We start from the raw sequence: 17,030 nt of genomic DNA, 5'->3' as shown, positions 1-17,030 counted from the left end.
TTGATAAATCTTCTTATTTTTTTTAACTTTATATCAAATCAAACTATATCATTCTTTTTTTAAATTGAAGGATTATACAACTAGCGTGATATTTAGGGGGAAAGAAGGCAATTAAACACCATTAATATGTGTATACATTATCTTCTGATTAAATATCTTGCAGGCTCTTCCTTATGAATTTGGTTTGTGAAATATAATATATATATAATAGCATTATATGTATTGTGCCTCCAAAAATCACAGCATCAATTGCCTTTTAGGGGTTGGGTGGGTGGGGGGAGTAATTATTGGGTACTATTAAGAATTAAAGTCATAATTAATCATGTTAAATTGGGGTCTAGTGTCGGTAACTAAAGTTGGATTAAAAAAAATAAACGAAATATAAAAAGGGAAAATTTTTTATATTGGTAACTTTGCTCTAGTGGCCATTTTTTATCAAGGGATAAATATTTTTATATTGATAATTTACTTTTCATTTTGCCTTTATATAACAAACACATATAAATGATAAATCCATGAATTCTATTTCTCCCTCTCTCCGAGAAAGATTATCTTAATCCAGAATAAGAGGTTTGAACTAATTAATGTTCGAAATGAATCTAAACATAAAATCTTTAATTTTTTGAAAATAAAGATTTGCATATTTAGGAAATTACATAAAAAATAATATTATTAGACACAATAGTTGACAATACAAAATATTTAGAAAGTATTTTAAAAAAACTTTAATAAAAGAATACATTCTTTGATTATCTAAATAGTAACTAAGATACTTAAATAGAAACAGGGGATAATTATTATTTTGTGTCTCTATTTCTTAGCTAATAAATTATATGATGTAGAAAGGGTCAAATAAGATTTGATCATGTAATGAAGCAAATTTTGCCATCCATTACACTTTTGATCTAATATTAATCCCGTTCTTAGGAGAAGTATTCTTTTTTTTTTATTGACACTAACAAATCCCCTAATGTGTGCAATGTCTTAAAATATACTACTAATAAAAAATTGATGGATAAATTTGAATATAGAATCTCAGGTATTTCACGTTAGAATGTCATTAATGACAAAGAACAAATACGAGATGATTTGCTAACAACAAAGGTATGAATTAACCAAAAGTGAGAGGCAAATTTATTAATGACAAATAGCATAAATTTAAGACGATTTATTAACGAAAAATGTATGAACAGACGAAAAGTGTAACAAGGACACCATTCATTAATAGCAAGAGCAAATATGCAAAATGTTGCCTTTCAAATTTGGTTAAAACTAAAATCAAGATGACTAAAGAGCCTGGATCGACATATTTTATGTTTTGTTAAGTTAAAATAGTTTTTAAACAGTTTTATAATGTTTAAATAAAATAAAATAAATATTTATAAGCACTTGTTTTTTAAGCCAAAAGTCAATACAAACAGGCACTAAAAGCCTTTTTGCATTGACTTATTTTAAGTGTTTTTAAATCAAAATAACCTTTAAAAGCATAAGTTAAAAGACAAAAATAATAGTCTAAATTCCTAACTTATGTTTTTTGGCTTATAAACCAAAAGCTATAAGCACGTTCAAACAAACTCTAACGCCCCATGAGGTTTTCCATGTAAGGCAATTTATGCGGAAGCTATGTTTAAAACTAACAAAGAAATTTGGTTCTCTAGTAACATGTACAAGTGAAATATTTCCAGTATTTTACAACTACAGACTGTCTAAATTTATGCATACATCCATGATGTTAGTTTGATGCATAATACTCTCTATTTTCATCTTTAAAATATCATTCTTTGAAATGAATTACAGTGTATACAAATGTTACAAGTATTACTACATCTTTAACTTGTTCATCTTTAGCAAACATAAAACTATTTCTATTAGCACTTATTGGCACAAGAAAATTAAAATATAACCTTCTACTTGATATTGTATCCACTCTAGTACAACACTAAACTAGATAAGCATAACTAACAATAAAATACACAAATACTAGTACCAGTAATAATAGCTTCTTATTCTTACTTCACAACCACTTGGTGTCTAAACTTGCTACTTTTTTTTTCATACACAGACACCTTACATCTCGGGGACGCTTTTCGCCTTCATAGAAGTTATTTGAGAAACAGGTGGATCCATTGACAACATACTGGAGATGAAGTGCATTGTTGGCCTTGATTTTGGAGTTTCAAGCAAACATGAGCTTGCTAGCTTGATGATAAAAACCAAAACCTCTTTTACTCCATCTTCAGGATATGGAAGGCGTTCATCTAGCAAATCGCTAAGCTGCACATGATCTCTGGTCGATGAATTTGCTAGCACAGTAATGTATTCCCCAAGATGCTTTCCTTTGATTACCTCCAATGCTAATACTCCAAAGCTATAGACGTCACACATTTCCGTCACCTTCATTGTATAGGCAAGCTCTGAAACAATAAAGTTCCAAATGAGATAGAAACAATATAGACTCTGCAGAAATATCTCGTGAACTAATAAAAGGATAAGAAGTTAGATCTTACCTGGTGCTACATAGCCATATGTGCCTGCAAATGCAGTACAATTGGATGAGTCTGGCTTAAGAATCTTAGCTATGCCAAAATCTGAAACACGAGCTTCATACTCGGAATCAAGCAAAACATTACTGCTTGATATGTCTCGATGAACAATCGGGGGTGAGCAATCATGGTGCATGTAAGATAAAGCATAAGCAACACCTTTGATGATATTCACCCTTGTAAGCCAATCCAATTTCTTGGACTCTACTTCATTGCTCAAAATACTAGACAAGCTCCCCTTCTCCATGTACTCGTAAACCAAGAATGAGTGTTGTGCATTTGAACAGAAGGCATAGAGTTTCACAATGTTGTGATGCTTGATCCTTGTCAATGACCTTATCTCATTCATGAAACTTTTGCGATGGGTAACCTCAAATGAAGAATGAAGTCTCTTCACAGCTACGTTCTCAAGCGTTGGAAGCTTTACCTTGTAAACGCTTCCAGATCCTCCTTTTCCGATGCAAAACATTGCATCAAACTCCTTTGTGGCTTTTAAGATATCCAAGTACAATGCATTTCCATTTAATGTGGATATGGAAATCAAACCATCAACATCATCACTGGAATCCCTTCTTTCAACGTCTCTAACTCTCCTTCTTTTATTACACATAAAGAGAACACCAATGAAAGCACAGAGTAGTACTAGTGCTCCCATAACAGGAAGTACAGTGATGAGGATGAGTTTAAGTCCCTTCGCCATTGAGTGCTTCTTCACAATAGAAGATGGCCTTTTGCAAGGTTGGAATCCAGTCACATTGCCACAAAGACCTTTATTACCTTCTAATGAGGCATTCATGAAAGCTTTATTATTAGGGATTGGACCTTCCAACTCATTGTATGACAAGATAATATCCTGCAAACCGGTCAAACTTTCAAATTCTTCAGGAATGCGCCCAGAAAGGCTGTTGTGGGAAAGATTCAAGTTCGCCAAGTCCAGCAAACTAGCTAACTGAGCAGGTATTTCTCCATCCAGAAGATTATGGCTCAAATCAAGTACACTAAGATGAGTTATCCTCCCTATCTCCTTTGGAATTTTCTGCCCAAACTTGTTACAACTCAGGTTCAAGTGAAATAGGTGCTGGTAATCTCCTATAAACGTTGGGATCGACCCATTCAATCTATTGTTTGACAGATCTAGGGACTCTAACTTTGTCAGTGACCCAAGTTCTATAGGAATATTGCCAGAAATATTGTTGTTTTGTACAGAAAGCTTAACCAGAGAGGTCAATTTTCCTAATTCCCTAGGTATCTGTCCAACCAAATGATTGGATGAAAGATTAAGTCCTTGAAGCCCTTTGAGGTTTCCAATCTCTGGTGGTATGCTACCACTAATGTTATTTCTGGCTACCCGCAAATCAGTCAAACTCTTGCATTTCCCCCAGTTGCTGCTGAGTTCACCATGAAAATCATTTTCACTCAAATTAATGAAGTAAAGGTGTGGATGGATGCCAAAAGCTTCAGATAAATTCCCAGTAAAACTGTTGTTATCCAAGCGAACTCTTTTGAAACTCGAGCACTTGCTAAAGCTTCTTGGTATTGGACCTGTCAGTTTGTTACTATTCACCGTGAAGTTCTCAAGTTTCCCACCTTGGCAAAGATGCTCAGGCAAATGGCCTGAAAACTGATTTTCATCCATTTGCATAATAACCAAGTTATCCAAATATGCAAGTTCTTTTGGAATAGAACTAGAAAGTTTGTTGGCACGGAGATACAGAAATTGCAAGTTTCTCAAATTGCCAAATGAACCAGGAATTGGACCGGTAAGTCGATTAGTGGATAATTGCAGATCATTCAATTTTTTCAGATTCCCCAACTCACTAGGAATGGGACCAGAAAGTTGGTTGGAATAAAGGTGCAAGAGTTTGAGCTCAGTTAAGTCACCTATTGTTTTGGGAATTGGACCGGAGAGATTGTTTGTCTGGAAGCTTAAGTACTCAAGTGACTTCATTTTCCCTATTTCATCAGGAATAGGACCAGACAAGTTATTGTAGAAAGCATAGAACAATTTTGCATTGATCAAGTTACCTATTTCTGGAGGAATATGACCTGTTAATTGATTTCTACTAATATAAGCTTCAACAAGATTGACAAGTTTTCCTATTTCTGAAGGAATGGAGCCAGAAAGCTTATTATTATAAAGATACAAAAAAGACAAATTGTTCAAATTCCCCAATGAAGCAGGAATTGAACCACTAAGAAAATTAGAACTCAAAGCTAGATCAGTAAGAGACCTTAGGCGACCTATTTCCCTCGGAATGGAACCATTTAATTGGTTGCTAAAGATGTGGAGGGTCTCAAGCTTTGTTAGTGAACTGATTTGTGGTGGGATTGTGCCCGAAATATGATTGACAGACAAGTCAAGATAGACAAGATTAGCGAGCTTACCAATTTCAGGTGGGATGGTGCCAGAGAGCTGGTTCATACTAAGATCAACATATTCAAGAAAAGGGAGTGATGAAAATGGAAAATCATACAGTGTGCCAATGACACTAGCATTTGTAATATTCAACCTGTTAACCCGACCATTAACGCATACAATTCCATACCAGCCCCTGCATGCATCAGAACTCGTCGCTCCAATTCTGGAAGAATTCTTGGTACCAGCAGGACTACTTAGTGTCCATGAAGCCTGTAAGGAATTGTTCTGGTTTAGGAATGTTGCTTTCCATTTAAGAAGAGCAGTTGCTTCCTCAGTGGAAGCAAAAGTTATAACTATGAAAAGATATAAGAAGGGAAGGATATAAAATATTGTGGGAACCATCATCAAGGCTAAATGATTGATTGTTTTTGGTTTTGTGATGAAGTTGTGCAGGGTATAGTTGTATAAATATTGTAATGAATCACTATAATACCTTGTTTGAATGGTTGTTACCCATTGTATTGCATTGTATTGTTAGTTTGAATATCATTTTTGTTTTGGCTGTTATTTAAATTTTATTGTATCGTATTGTTTAAATCAATGATTAGGTAACGACTAAAAGTCTCATTTAATGTAACGATCGGTTTAGCCTGATCGCATTTTTTTTCTTCTCATTTTGTCTTTTACTTATTATTTAATAATCCTATTTTATTCTTTACCCTACATTTCTATAGTAGTTCTACCCCTCCCTTATTTTTTTTATAGGTTTATCATTCAAATTGTTGATGTATGACATTATGTAACGGCATAGAACAATACAATCTATCCACAATACTGTTATAGAATATAATAGGTGTAAATATTATATCTTCCATATATAGCTAATTTAATTATAGGAGCAGATTCTTAGTTGATTTACTTTGATTAGTTTTCCTTTCATAGAAGCATAGTATTTGTATAAGTATCTTGTCTTGATGAATAGAAAGGCACAAGTCATTCTCCATATAATATAAGTTACATGGTATCAGAGCAACTGTCTAAGCTGGGATTTGGCTTTGCCGGAAGTCACTGTGACTTCGCCGGAAGCTACTGTGGCTTCGGGGAAGTAGTTGAGAGCTCTATCTTTCACCTTTGAATCTGGACACCATTTCTGTGTTAGAGAAATTGATTGTCTAAGTGTACTGAATCCATTTTGTGGCATCTGGGTTCGGATTGAAACTCTAAAATCTGAAGCTTGATTGTCTGCCTTTCTCGAGTGAAGCTGGTGCTTCAAAATTCTGGAAATTCAAGAAGGGTGCTAAGAATATTTGTGGGAGATCTGTTTGTGAACTCAAATCTGAAGCTTGAGTCATTCTGGAGCTGTTTCGATAAGGTTATTTAGTCGGAACTCGAAACTTTCAAACGCAGTATCAAAGAAGACGACCTGTCCATCCTTCTAATTTTTGGGTTGCTGTCCAGAAAATCTGTTGGCTTCTCAGACATTGTTGTTTTTTTCGGTCAACATCCCCTTCGTTTCTGATTATTCGGCCAGATTGGTCTTGGAGCGGTCAGATCTGGTTAGTCATTTTATTTTGGTGATTGTATTGTCTTTTCTTTGGGATTATAGTCTGTTTGGGACTTGTTGGTTTGTCCACCAATTCATTTTGGTACCGTGAGCGTTTTGTTGGGAATATGACTGACTGTAATCAGGGAACTCAAAGGTTTGATAAAATGATTTTGATTTCCTCAAAGGAGTTTGCTGAATTCTCTCGATATCAGAAATTATTGAAGGAATCCACCTCAGTTAATGCCTTTACTAAATCAGATAAAACATGTCTAATCACCTCTTCAAATAAATGGGTGATTGATTCAGGTGCCTCAAATCACATGACCGGTAATTCTAACATTTTTACTAGTTTTCAGTCACACAAAGCTCCCTCTCCNTTTCTTATTTCTTAGAATTAGGGTTTACTTCGCTATCGATATTGCATCAATGGCTGCTAGTTCTATAATAACAAGGTAAATGAAGTAGCAACAGTTTATCCATATTTCTGCCTGTATTGTGCTTTTACTTCTCATCATGAGTTGTTTAGCACACTTAGTAGCTTCGACACTCTGCCTGTCATTTTTTGTTTCTGCTTCTTCATATGCTAAACACAAAAGGCCAATGCCTAAAATTTTATAGGCAAGAGCCGGCCCTGCCCTATTGAACCACCATACGCTAAAGGACTTTAACTGGTTGCAGAAAATAGGGATCAGCAATATCTAACAGTGAAATGTGGTTTGATCAACTTCAAAAAGATGTTGTTATTAGACTGTTATCAATGTGATGCTGCTTTTGTGGCAAGTTCTTAACATCAGAGAATGCAGCTTTTTGCTTTGATGCTTAGTGGGGTGAACCAGAGGGTCCAATCAAGTGGCCAAGAGAAGAAGCAATCTCACTACTAAAAAATCAATGAATACTAACCTACAAATATCGACTTTCGGAGGTCGGTATTCCCTGAAATACCGATCAAATACCGACTTCACAGCTTAGGTCAGAAAAAGCTTGGTCGCTATTCAATACCGACCTCTGGAGATCGGTATTTACTGACCTCTTGAGGTCAGTTCTAATTTTAGGTCGGAAAATTCATTGTTTATTTTCCAACTTCCTGAGGTCACTTTTATATATTTGTTTATTTTTTATTTTTATTATTTCCGTCTTCTGAATGTCAGAATATTTACTTCTCATATTTTGAAATACCGACATCTGGAGGTTGATATTTGTTAATTTTTAATTTTAAATATTTTTGACCTCTGGAAGTCGGTATATTTTAATTTTAATTTTTAAATTCCGACCTCTGGAGGTTGGTATTTTTAAACTTCATCCAACTTCAAAATAAACTTCATCCAACTTCAAAATAAACTAAAATAGGATCAAACAATTCCAAAAATATAGAAGTCTAAAATGTCAAATAGATACAACTACTCCTCATCACCCTCACTCTCCTTTCTTCCCTCTTCTTCTCTCTGTCGGCTACAACAACAAGCTCAGCATTAGGATAAGATATCTTACCCTCCATTGCAGATATTGTCTCTCTATCCCCACCATCAAAGCTTGAGGATGATGAACCACAATATCAAGACTTCTTCTTTTGATACGCCTTTTCTGTTAAGCCGTAGATTGAACCTCTAATCGGTTCACCTGCACTCTGTTGCCAAAGATTCTCGTTTTCTTCTTGTGTAAGCGGTCTGTCAGTTCAATAATGATAAATTTTAATTTCAACAACTAAATAACATTAACTCTAACTAGTTTTGAATTATTTCCGCCAACTAAACCAAAACATTTCAAATAATGAGTAAAACTAACTAGGGGTTAATTAAACTTTATTTGAACTAATTCCACCAACAAAATCCACCAACTAAATCACATTATTTATTTGAACTTATTTAAACAACTTTTTAACTCTAACTAGTTTTGACTTAATTCCAACAACTAAATTCACCAACTAACCCACATTATTTATTTGAAATTATTTAAACAACTTAACAACTTTTTAACTCTAACTAGTTTTGACTTAATTCCAACAACTAAATCCACCAACTAAACCACATTACTTATTTGAACTTATTTAAACAACTTAACAACTTTTTAACTCTAACTAATTTTGACTTAATCCCAACAACTAAATCCATCAACTAAACCACATGATCTTCATCTCTTTAGCTGAGATTGATGTTTGTCCTCACAAAGTAGCTTGACTTGGCAACGACGGTTGTGGAAATGGATGTGATATCAATATGATGGACGCAAATTATTAGAAAGTTGGATTGTTTATCTAAATGGAAGGATACAAATAGGAGCCCATCGACCTCAACTAACTTGAGATTAAGGTATAGTAAATTTTACTGTCGATATAGTGAATCAACACTTTGTATCCCTATATCTTGCTTAAATGTTCTGATTACCCTACTCAACAAAAATTAGTACAATTATCTTTTGTTGGTTAGATACATTCATGTTCTTGAGGAATGCTAAACATTCTAAATGTCATTGGGTTTGGATTTCAGTGTATTATAGAGATACATATATATTAGCAGAACTCTACTTGCACATAAGAAAAAAAAAACAATGACGACATGAATTTAGTCTCTTTCCTAAAGTACTGCAATTTGTGAATTCTTGAATCCACTTGTAACAAACCCAATAGCAAGATCAACACAATTCAAATTCAAACAACCAATAAATCTATTCGCTAACTCGTAATTGAAATTACAAAGGAATTTAAGAACTAAAAGGGAATTGAAGAACACACATAGAAGAAAAGGATAAGAAGTAGAACTCAAAGAAAAGGGATGAGAGGACTAGACATTTTTTTTTCAACAATTTGCATAAACCAATTTTGCTCTCCCAAGTCTCTATTTATCAACCCGGATCCCACAAATAGCCACTTAATTCGGATTTGGGCTGCTTTGTCAATACTGGTCTAGGCCCATTCATAACACCACTCGAGACGAAAACAACAGAACAACAAAGAACTTGATTCTCTATGAACTGAAGCAAATATTTCTAGTAGCTTACAACTAGAACATACATCTGTTTGAAAAGAGGAATCTATGCATACAATGTTCAATGATATGTTTAGTTTGATACATAATCCTCTCTATTTTCATCTTTAAGATATCATCTTTTTGACATGCCTTACAGTGTGTTTCAAATTACAGAAGCATTCACAGTTCAAGATTTTTCACGAGTTAAAAATTAAAATAACATCAGTAGTACTTAACGAACATGGAACTTGCTTTTATTACTTAACATCAGTATATAGTATACTGTAGTTTGTATATATTCTAGTACAAAGGCTCTGAGACCTTCAGATTGAAATAAGTAATCTATATACTCAACTCAACAATACAGAAAGGCTAATCTTAATAATATTTTGCTGTGAAAGTTCAGATCAACATACTTGTTACTTCACAACGACTTGGTGCTGAGCATAATCTTTTCCATACCAGGGCACCTTACATCTCGAGGAATCTCACTTTCATGGAATCTGATGATTGGGTGGATCCATTGATAACATATGAGAGATGAAGTGCATTGTTGGCCTTGATTTTGGATTTTCAAGCAAACACGAGATTGCTAGCTTGACGATGAAAACCAAAAACTCTTTTACTTCATCCTCAGGATGTGGAAGGCGTTCATCTAGCAAATCACTTAGCTGCACATCTCTTGTTGATGGATTTGCTAGAAGAGTAAGGTATTCCCCAAGATGCTTTCCTTTGATTACCTCCAATGCTAATACTCCAAAGCTGTAGACGTCACACATTTCCGTCACCTTCAATGTATAGGCAAGCTCTGAAACAATAAAGTTGCAAATGAGATAGAAACAATATAGAGTGTGCAGACATAGTTCATGAACTAAAATAAGGATAAGAAGTTAGATCTTACCTGGTGCTACATAGCCATATGTGCCTGCAAGTGCAGTACAATTGGATGAGTCTGGCTTGAGAATCTTAGCTATGCCAAAATCTGAAACACGAGCTTCAAACTCGGAGTCAAGCAAAACATTACTGCTTGATATGTCCCGATGAACAATCGGGGGTGAGCAATCGTGGTGCATGTAGGATAAAGCATAAGCAACACCTTTGATGATATTCACCCTTGTAAGCCAATCCAATTTCTTGGACTCTACTTCGTTGCTCAATATACTAGACAAACTCCCCCTCTCCACATACTCGTAAACCAAGAACGAGTGTTGTGCATTCGAACAAAAGCCATAGAGTCTCACAATGTTCCGATGCTTAATCCCTGTCAATGCCCTTACCTCATTCATGAAGCTCTTGCGATGCTTAATCTCAAATGAAGAATGAAGTCGCTTCACAGCTACATTTCCCAATGATGGAAGATTTACCTTGTAAACACTTCCGAACCCTCCTTTCCCAATGCAAAATGTTGCATCAAACTCCTCGGTGGCTTTTAAGATATCCCAGTATAATGAACTTCCATGTAATGAGGATATTGAAAGCAGACCATCATCTTTGTCAATGGAATCCCGTCTTTCAACGTCTCCAACTCTTCTTCTTTGGTCACGCATAAAGAGAGCACCAGCGAAAGCACAAAGAAGCACTAATGCTCCCAGAATAGGAAGTACAGTGATGAGGATGAGTTTAAGTCCCTTCGCCATTGAGTGCTTCTTCACCATAGAGGATGGTATGTTGCATGGCAGGAAACCTATTACATTGCCGCAAAGACCTTTATTACCTTGCAATGAGGCATTCATGAAAGCTTTATTATTAGGTATTGGACCTTCCAACTCATTATATGACAAGACAACATCCTGCAAACTAGTCAAACTTTCAAATTCTTTCGGAATTCGGCCAGAGAGGCTGTTGTGGGAAAGATTCAAGTTTGCCAAGTCCGAAATGGCTAGCTGAGCAGGTATTTCTCCATCAAGAAGATTATGGCTCAAATCAAGTACAATAAGATGAGTTATCCTCCCTATCTCCTTTGGAATTTTCTGGCCAAACTTGTTATAACTAAGGTTCAAGTGAAACAGGTTCTGGTAATCTCCTATAAACGTTGGGATCGAACCATTCAATCTATTGTCTGATAGATCAAGGTAATTTAACTTTGTCAATGACCCAAGTTCCATAGGAATATTGCCAGAAATTTGGTTGTTTTGCAAAAGAAGATTAACCAGAGAGGTCAATTTTCCAAATTCCCTAGGAATCTTCCCAACCAAATGATTGGATGAAAGATCTAGTCCTTGAAGCCCTTTGAGGTTTCCAATCTCTGGTGGTATGCTACCACCAATTCTATTTCTGGCTATCCGAAGATCAGTCAAATTCTTGCATTTCCCCCAGTTGCTGCTGAGTTCGCCATGAAAATCATTCTCACTCAAATAAATTAACTGCAGCTCCGGATAGATACCAAAAGCTTCAGATAAATTCCCAGTAAAACTGTTGTTATCAAAGCGAACCCTTTCGAAACTCGAGCAGTTGCTCAAGCTTCTTGGTATTGGCCCTGTCAGCTTGTTATTATTCACCGTGAAGTGCACAAGTTTCCCACCTTGGCAAAGATTCTCAGGCAAATGGCCTGAAAACTGATTTTCATCCATTTCCATCACAACCAAGTTGTCCAAATATGCAAGTTCTTTTGGAATAGAACCAGAAAGTGTGTTGTTACGGAGAAACAAAGTTGTCAAGTTTCTCAAATTGCCGAAAGAATCAGGAATCGGACCAGAAAGTTGATTAGTGGATAACTGCAGATCATTCAGTTTTTTCAGATTCCCCAATTCACTAGGAATGGGACCAGAAAGTTGGTTGGAATGAAGGTACAAGAGTTGGAGCTCAGTTAATTCTCCTATAGTTTTGGGAATTGGACCAGAAAACTTGTTTGTGTTTATGCTTAACTCCTCAAGTGACTTCATCTTCCCTATTTCAGAAGGAATATGGCCAGTTAATTGGTTTGAACCAAGATAAACTCGCTTGAGATTGACAAGTTCTCCGATTTCTGGAGGAATATGACCAGTTAAGTTGTTTGTATCAAGAAAAAGTTGAACGAGATTGACAAGTTTTCCTATTTCTGCTGGAATGGAACCAGAAAGATGGTTCTCATACAGACTCAAAACAGACAAGTTGTTCAAATTCCCCAAAGAAACAGGAATAGAACCATTAAGAATGTTAGAACTCAAATCTAGCTCAGTAAGAGACCTTAGGTGACCTATTTCCTCCGGAATGGAACCATTTAATTGGTTGACAAAGATGTGGAGGGTCCCAAGCTTTGTTAATGAGCTGATATGTGGTGGAATTGTGCCCGAAATCTGATTGGTGGACAAGTCAAGATAGAAAAGATTAGTGAGCTTTCCTATTTCAGGTGGGATGGTGCCCGAGAGGTGGTTCAAGCTAAGATCAAGATAATCAAGAAAAGGGAGTGAAGAAAATGGAAAATCATAGAGTGTGCCAATGATACCAGCATTTGTCATATTCAACTTGTTTACCCTACCATTAGAACATGTAACTCCATACCAGTCCTTACACGCATTAGAACTCGCCGCTCCAATTCTGTTGGTACCAGCAGGTCCACTTAGCGTCCACGAAGCCAATAAGGTATTGTTCTGGTTTTGGAAAGTTGCTTTCCATTTTAGAAGAGCAGTTGCTTCCTCAGTGGTAGCAAATGTAACTGTGAAAAAATATAAGATAGTAAAAAACTGAAGGAAATTAAAAATTGTGGGAACTATCATCATTGCTAATAATTAAAAGATTGTTTTTGGTTTGTGATGAAGTTGTGCAGGGTTGTAGTTGTATTTATATTGTAATGAAGTATAACTAAGTCTTTGTAAGTCAATGGCATTTAGTTCTCAGCTTGTAAAATACGGGTAGAGTTAGAAAGACTTGGAATTATTCACTAGTCTTCTAATATGTCCATGACTGTCAAGACTCAAGAGTACTATCGTGGGACATGTACTCTGGAATTATTTCAAGAAGAAAAAGTCACTCACGCAGGGTCTCTGTTCCATTTTCGGAAATTAACCCACCTCTCGGACTGATATCTGAAGTTTCTTGGGTTTAGCCGGTTACTACATGAGATTTGTTGGAAGATTTTTATCCATAGCTTCCCCATTGACCAAGTTGAATCAGAAAAAGGCAAAGTTTCATGATTGTGAGCAGTGGCGTACCCAGAAATTCACGAAAGGTGTCCAAGAATCGCATAGGTAAAAAAAATAATTTGACGATGGGTGCACTAAAATTTTGAAATCAAACTACGTAACATTAACAATTAATTTTTTTAATTAAAAAATATACTAAAATTTTTAAAATCAAACCATGTAAAATTTAGCTTGAATTTTCATGTTTATTTAATAGGAAGTGAACGAAAAAGAAAAAAGAGAAAGAGAAAATTCAGTTTATAATGAAATCACTTTTATACTTCAAGATTTCACCGACCTTTGGTGACTTAACAACAAGATATGAAAAATAAAGAGTAAAATCAAACGAGCTTTTCTAAAAAGAAATTCTATATAGAGCCGTTTTCACTTTTAGTACCTTTATAGAAAAAAATTAGAATTTGCTTATTAAATTTAAATTAAATAATTACTTTAAATTTTATTTAAAATTTTAGTGAAAAGAAAAAAATGATTAAAATTTAATGTTTACTATGCTTTTTTTTGGTTATATTTTTAAGTTGTAGGTCTCTAATTTGAGATTATTCTAATAGATAATATGAGTTTTGAATTGTTGAAAAAATAACATATTTATTAACTATGATTAGGTCTCTAATTAAGATTTTTAATTGATAATATTAATTTTGAATTATTAAAAACATGACTGATTTATTAACGATAATTAGAAATTAGGGATTCGAACCCGTGCGTGCACGCATTTATAAACCTTCGTGTTGGGCTAAGATACCGCTGGGCTAAGAAACTCTAGCGTACATGATAGTGTCCAAAATGTCTTATTTAACCATTTAGGGGTTGTTTGGTACAAAAATTAATAACGCAGGGATTAGTAATGCAGAGATTAATAATGCAAGGATTAGTAGTGCATGAATTAGTAATGCATAGTTTATTTTTATCAAGTGTTTGGTCCATTTTTTCCAACCACATCTTGTGTTTTGGATTAAAACTCTATAAAAAACTTCTTTCCAATTATATCCTTGAATTATTATGTAATTGAGTCAAGGTAGATAATTGTCGGACAATATTTTCTTATAACATTCTAACTAGCTATGAGAAGAACAATTTTGTTGTGATATTTGCTATTTTTTCACTTGAATTATTTGATGATAAATAATTGTCATCTTAATAAATTAATCACTCACAAAATCATTTTTCAATTTAAAAAAGATGAACCATCCACTTTTGATCGAAAAAACGGTCAACAATGGTAAAATTGAATAAACCATCTACATTTACACATAAAAATTGCGAGTTGTAGTTATAATATGTATGTAATTTTTTAAATTGTTCAAAATACAAATAATTAAAAAAACACACACATATATAATAATCACAAACGTCATATACAAAAAAACAACTCACATTTCAAATTTGTATTGGATTTATTTAGTAACAAACAACTCTCTCTAAATAATTTGTAAGTTCATTTATTTAAATAAATTTACTAGTGCAAATATAAATCATAAAGTCAAGAAAATAAACAAAATAAATTAAAATGATTTGAGAGATATTTTTGTTTACATAGACTTATCCCATGATATTATATCTTATGTATTACTAATACCTCCAAATGGAAGGTATTAGTAATACATCCCATAATACCATGCAGGAGGTATTACTAATCCATGGATTAGTTATACATAGGCGCAAATTCCTACCAAACATAGTACTAAATAATACCTTACATGATACATGAACTATTTCTTCTAATGCGGCCTACCAAACAACCCCTTATTAAAGTATAATTTTACTTATATATACAATGTAATTTTTCGATGCCGGGTGTGCAAAGTGTATCTCCGCCCCTGATTGTGAGGGTTTCTTATTTATTTTCTCATGTTCAGTACGTAAACAAAAAGTATTTATATATAATTTAGACAAATATAATGAGAGTGGAGTAGAGGCATAGGAACTACGGGGTGGGGGTAAAGATGAGAATGTAGCATTGAAATTTCGTATCCAGCTAACTGTAAATGCTTGTCCAATGGTGTTTACACCAAGTCAAGTAATATAACCTTAACAGTTAATTAAAGTGAAAAATACAAATTACCAGTTAACTATCTACTAAATGATAAATAAACGTTTGTAAATACTTATCTTGTGGTTTAATATGAAAGCAATATGTGCTTGACATAGTGCCTAAAGTAATAAACACTAAAAAAACGTAGAGTGGCATTAACATTCCTGTGTCTGCTTTCTTTTAGAGTCATGTTACATTTTAGTGTTGTTGTTGTCCTCTTTGCCTAGATCTCTGTTTTAAAAGGTTATTTTGGGGACTCGTTCGGGACGGACAATTACAAAACGTCTTGAGATTCATGTGTGGGTTTAGTTCTGTGAAACTTCATCTTAGACGTTCGATTGTGCATTATAAACATACGCCTAATACTCAACGCTAGCGCGGAGCTCGCTCAACGGTACCTACCAAAATCATGTGTCAAATTCCTAAATGAGCATTTTGACCTTTAAATCATAATCATCCTACCATACCATTTTAAAAGTGGAATAACCCTATTGAAAAGCAAAATTACCAAAATATCTCTTAAAGATTGAATGACTATTTTGCCCATTATTTAAACACTACTCCTATTAATAATTTTGTACAAAAAAGTAAAATGAACATTTAATAAAGTAAACATGATGCTTAATTTGACTTCAGCGGTCAATTATGACCCTTAATTTTGGGTACACAAGTAGACACTTAAACTTATATAAAATTAAATAAACAAACACATTCGTCCTACATAACGTTCTGCATGGCGATTATGTGTCCTACATGACATCCTAAGTGTATTATGTCACATAGGACACATGTGTCTACTTGTTCAATTTTATACAAATTTAAGTGTCTACTTGTGCACACTTAAAGTTAGAGGGCATAACGTCAACTGAAACCAAGTTAAAAGACATATTTATATATTATGCCAATGTTATATATGTCTAAATACTTCTCTTTGTTTACTTTTGCTTATCCATTATTCTAAAAATAATTTTTCATTTTTACTTGTCACTTTTAACCAGTGTTTTCAAAAACGTTTTTGGGGTGAGTCTTAGGGCGGGACATACCAAAAAATGCTCTGGGGCACAAATTGAAGTCGTAGATTCATAGGGCGTAAATCCTAGAATTTGGGGCATAAGTCCCGAGCGTAAAAACGTAGGCATTAACTTTTTTTTATTTATTATTATTATTATTATTATTTTGCTTTAAAGCATATTTTTTATTATTATTATTGGTGTAATGATATTTAGATTTTATGTTATCATGTTGTTTTCCAAGTTGTAGTGATTTTTTCTAAAATATATAAATAAACTCTTATAGAAAATGACATTGATATAAATAATTTTTTAGTTAATTGTGTCTGAAATCCATAGGAATAGAACTTTTGTAGCATTACATATGTTCTTGAGATAACTTTATTCATTTTTTGACATTACTCTTACATTTTATTTTATTTTAAATATCTTCTTTAAAAATACATAAACAATAAT

At 34.1% G+C, this 17,030-nt stretch overlaps 2 protein-coding genes across 2 annotated transcripts; both read right to left on the bottom strand.

The window, feature by feature from the left end:
* Positions 1-2,052: 2,052 nt before the first annotated feature.
* Positions 2,053-13,162, bottom strand: LOC125855170 (MDIS1-interacting receptor like kinase 2-like). The gene is made up of 3 exons (XM_049534854.1): positions 11,933-13,162; positions 2,508-4,130; positions 2,053-2,414 (listed from the first exon to the last, which is right to left on the bottom strand). The coding sequence occupies exons 1-3, from the start codon at positions 13,107-13,109 to the stop codon at positions 2,068-2,070; spliced, it is 3,147 nt and encodes a 1,048-aa protein (XP_049390811.1). The 5' UTR covers positions 13,110-13,162; the 3' UTR covers positions 2,053-2,067.
* LOC125855171 (MDIS1-interacting receptor like kinase 2-like) lies at positions 9,641-11,159 on the bottom strand. The gene is made up of 2 exons (XM_049534855.1): positions 10,313-11,159; positions 9,641-10,219 (listed from the first exon to the last, which is right to left on the bottom strand). Exons 1-2 carry the CDS (start codon positions 11,142-11,144, stop codon positions 9,906-9,908), a joined length of 1,146 nt encoding a protein of 381 aa, XP_049390812.1. The 5' UTR covers positions 11,145-11,159; the 3' UTR covers positions 9,641-9,905.
* Positions 13,163-17,030: the final 3,868 nt, after the last annotated feature.

The sequence above is a fragment of the Solanum stenotomum genome, chromosome 2 (assembly GCF_019186545.1).
Source record: "Solanum stenotomum isolate F172 chromosome 2, ASM1918654v1, whole genome shotgun sequence".
NCBI lineage: Eukaryota > Viridiplantae > Streptophyta > Magnoliopsida > Solanales > Solanaceae > Solanum > Solanum stenotomum.
This window is presented reverse-complemented; position numbering and strand designations above follow the sequence as displayed.

Excerpts from the sequence above, each read along its gene's own strand:
- LOC125855171 (XM_049534855.1), bottom strand. The coding sequence starts at position 11,144 with ATGAATGCCTCATTGCAAGGTAATAAAGGTCTTTGCGGCAATGTAATA. Across the intron at positions 10,220-10,312 it reads ATATGGCTATGTAGCACCAG|AGCTTGCCTATACATTGAAG; the intron begins GTAAGATCTAAC and ends TTATTGTTTCAG.
- LOC125855170 (XM_049534854.1), bottom strand. The coding sequence starts at position 13,109 with ATGATGATAGTTCCCACAATTTTTAATTTCCTTCAGTTTTTTACTATC. Across the intron at positions 4,131-11,932 it reads GCCTGAGAATCTTTGCCAAG|GTGGGAAACTTGAGAACTTC; the intron begins GTGGGAAACTTG and ends ATCTTTGCCAAG. Across the intron at positions 2,415-2,507 it reads ATATGGCTATGTAGCACCAG|AGCTTGCCTATACAATGAAG; the intron begins GTAAGATCTAAC and ends TTATTGTTTCAG.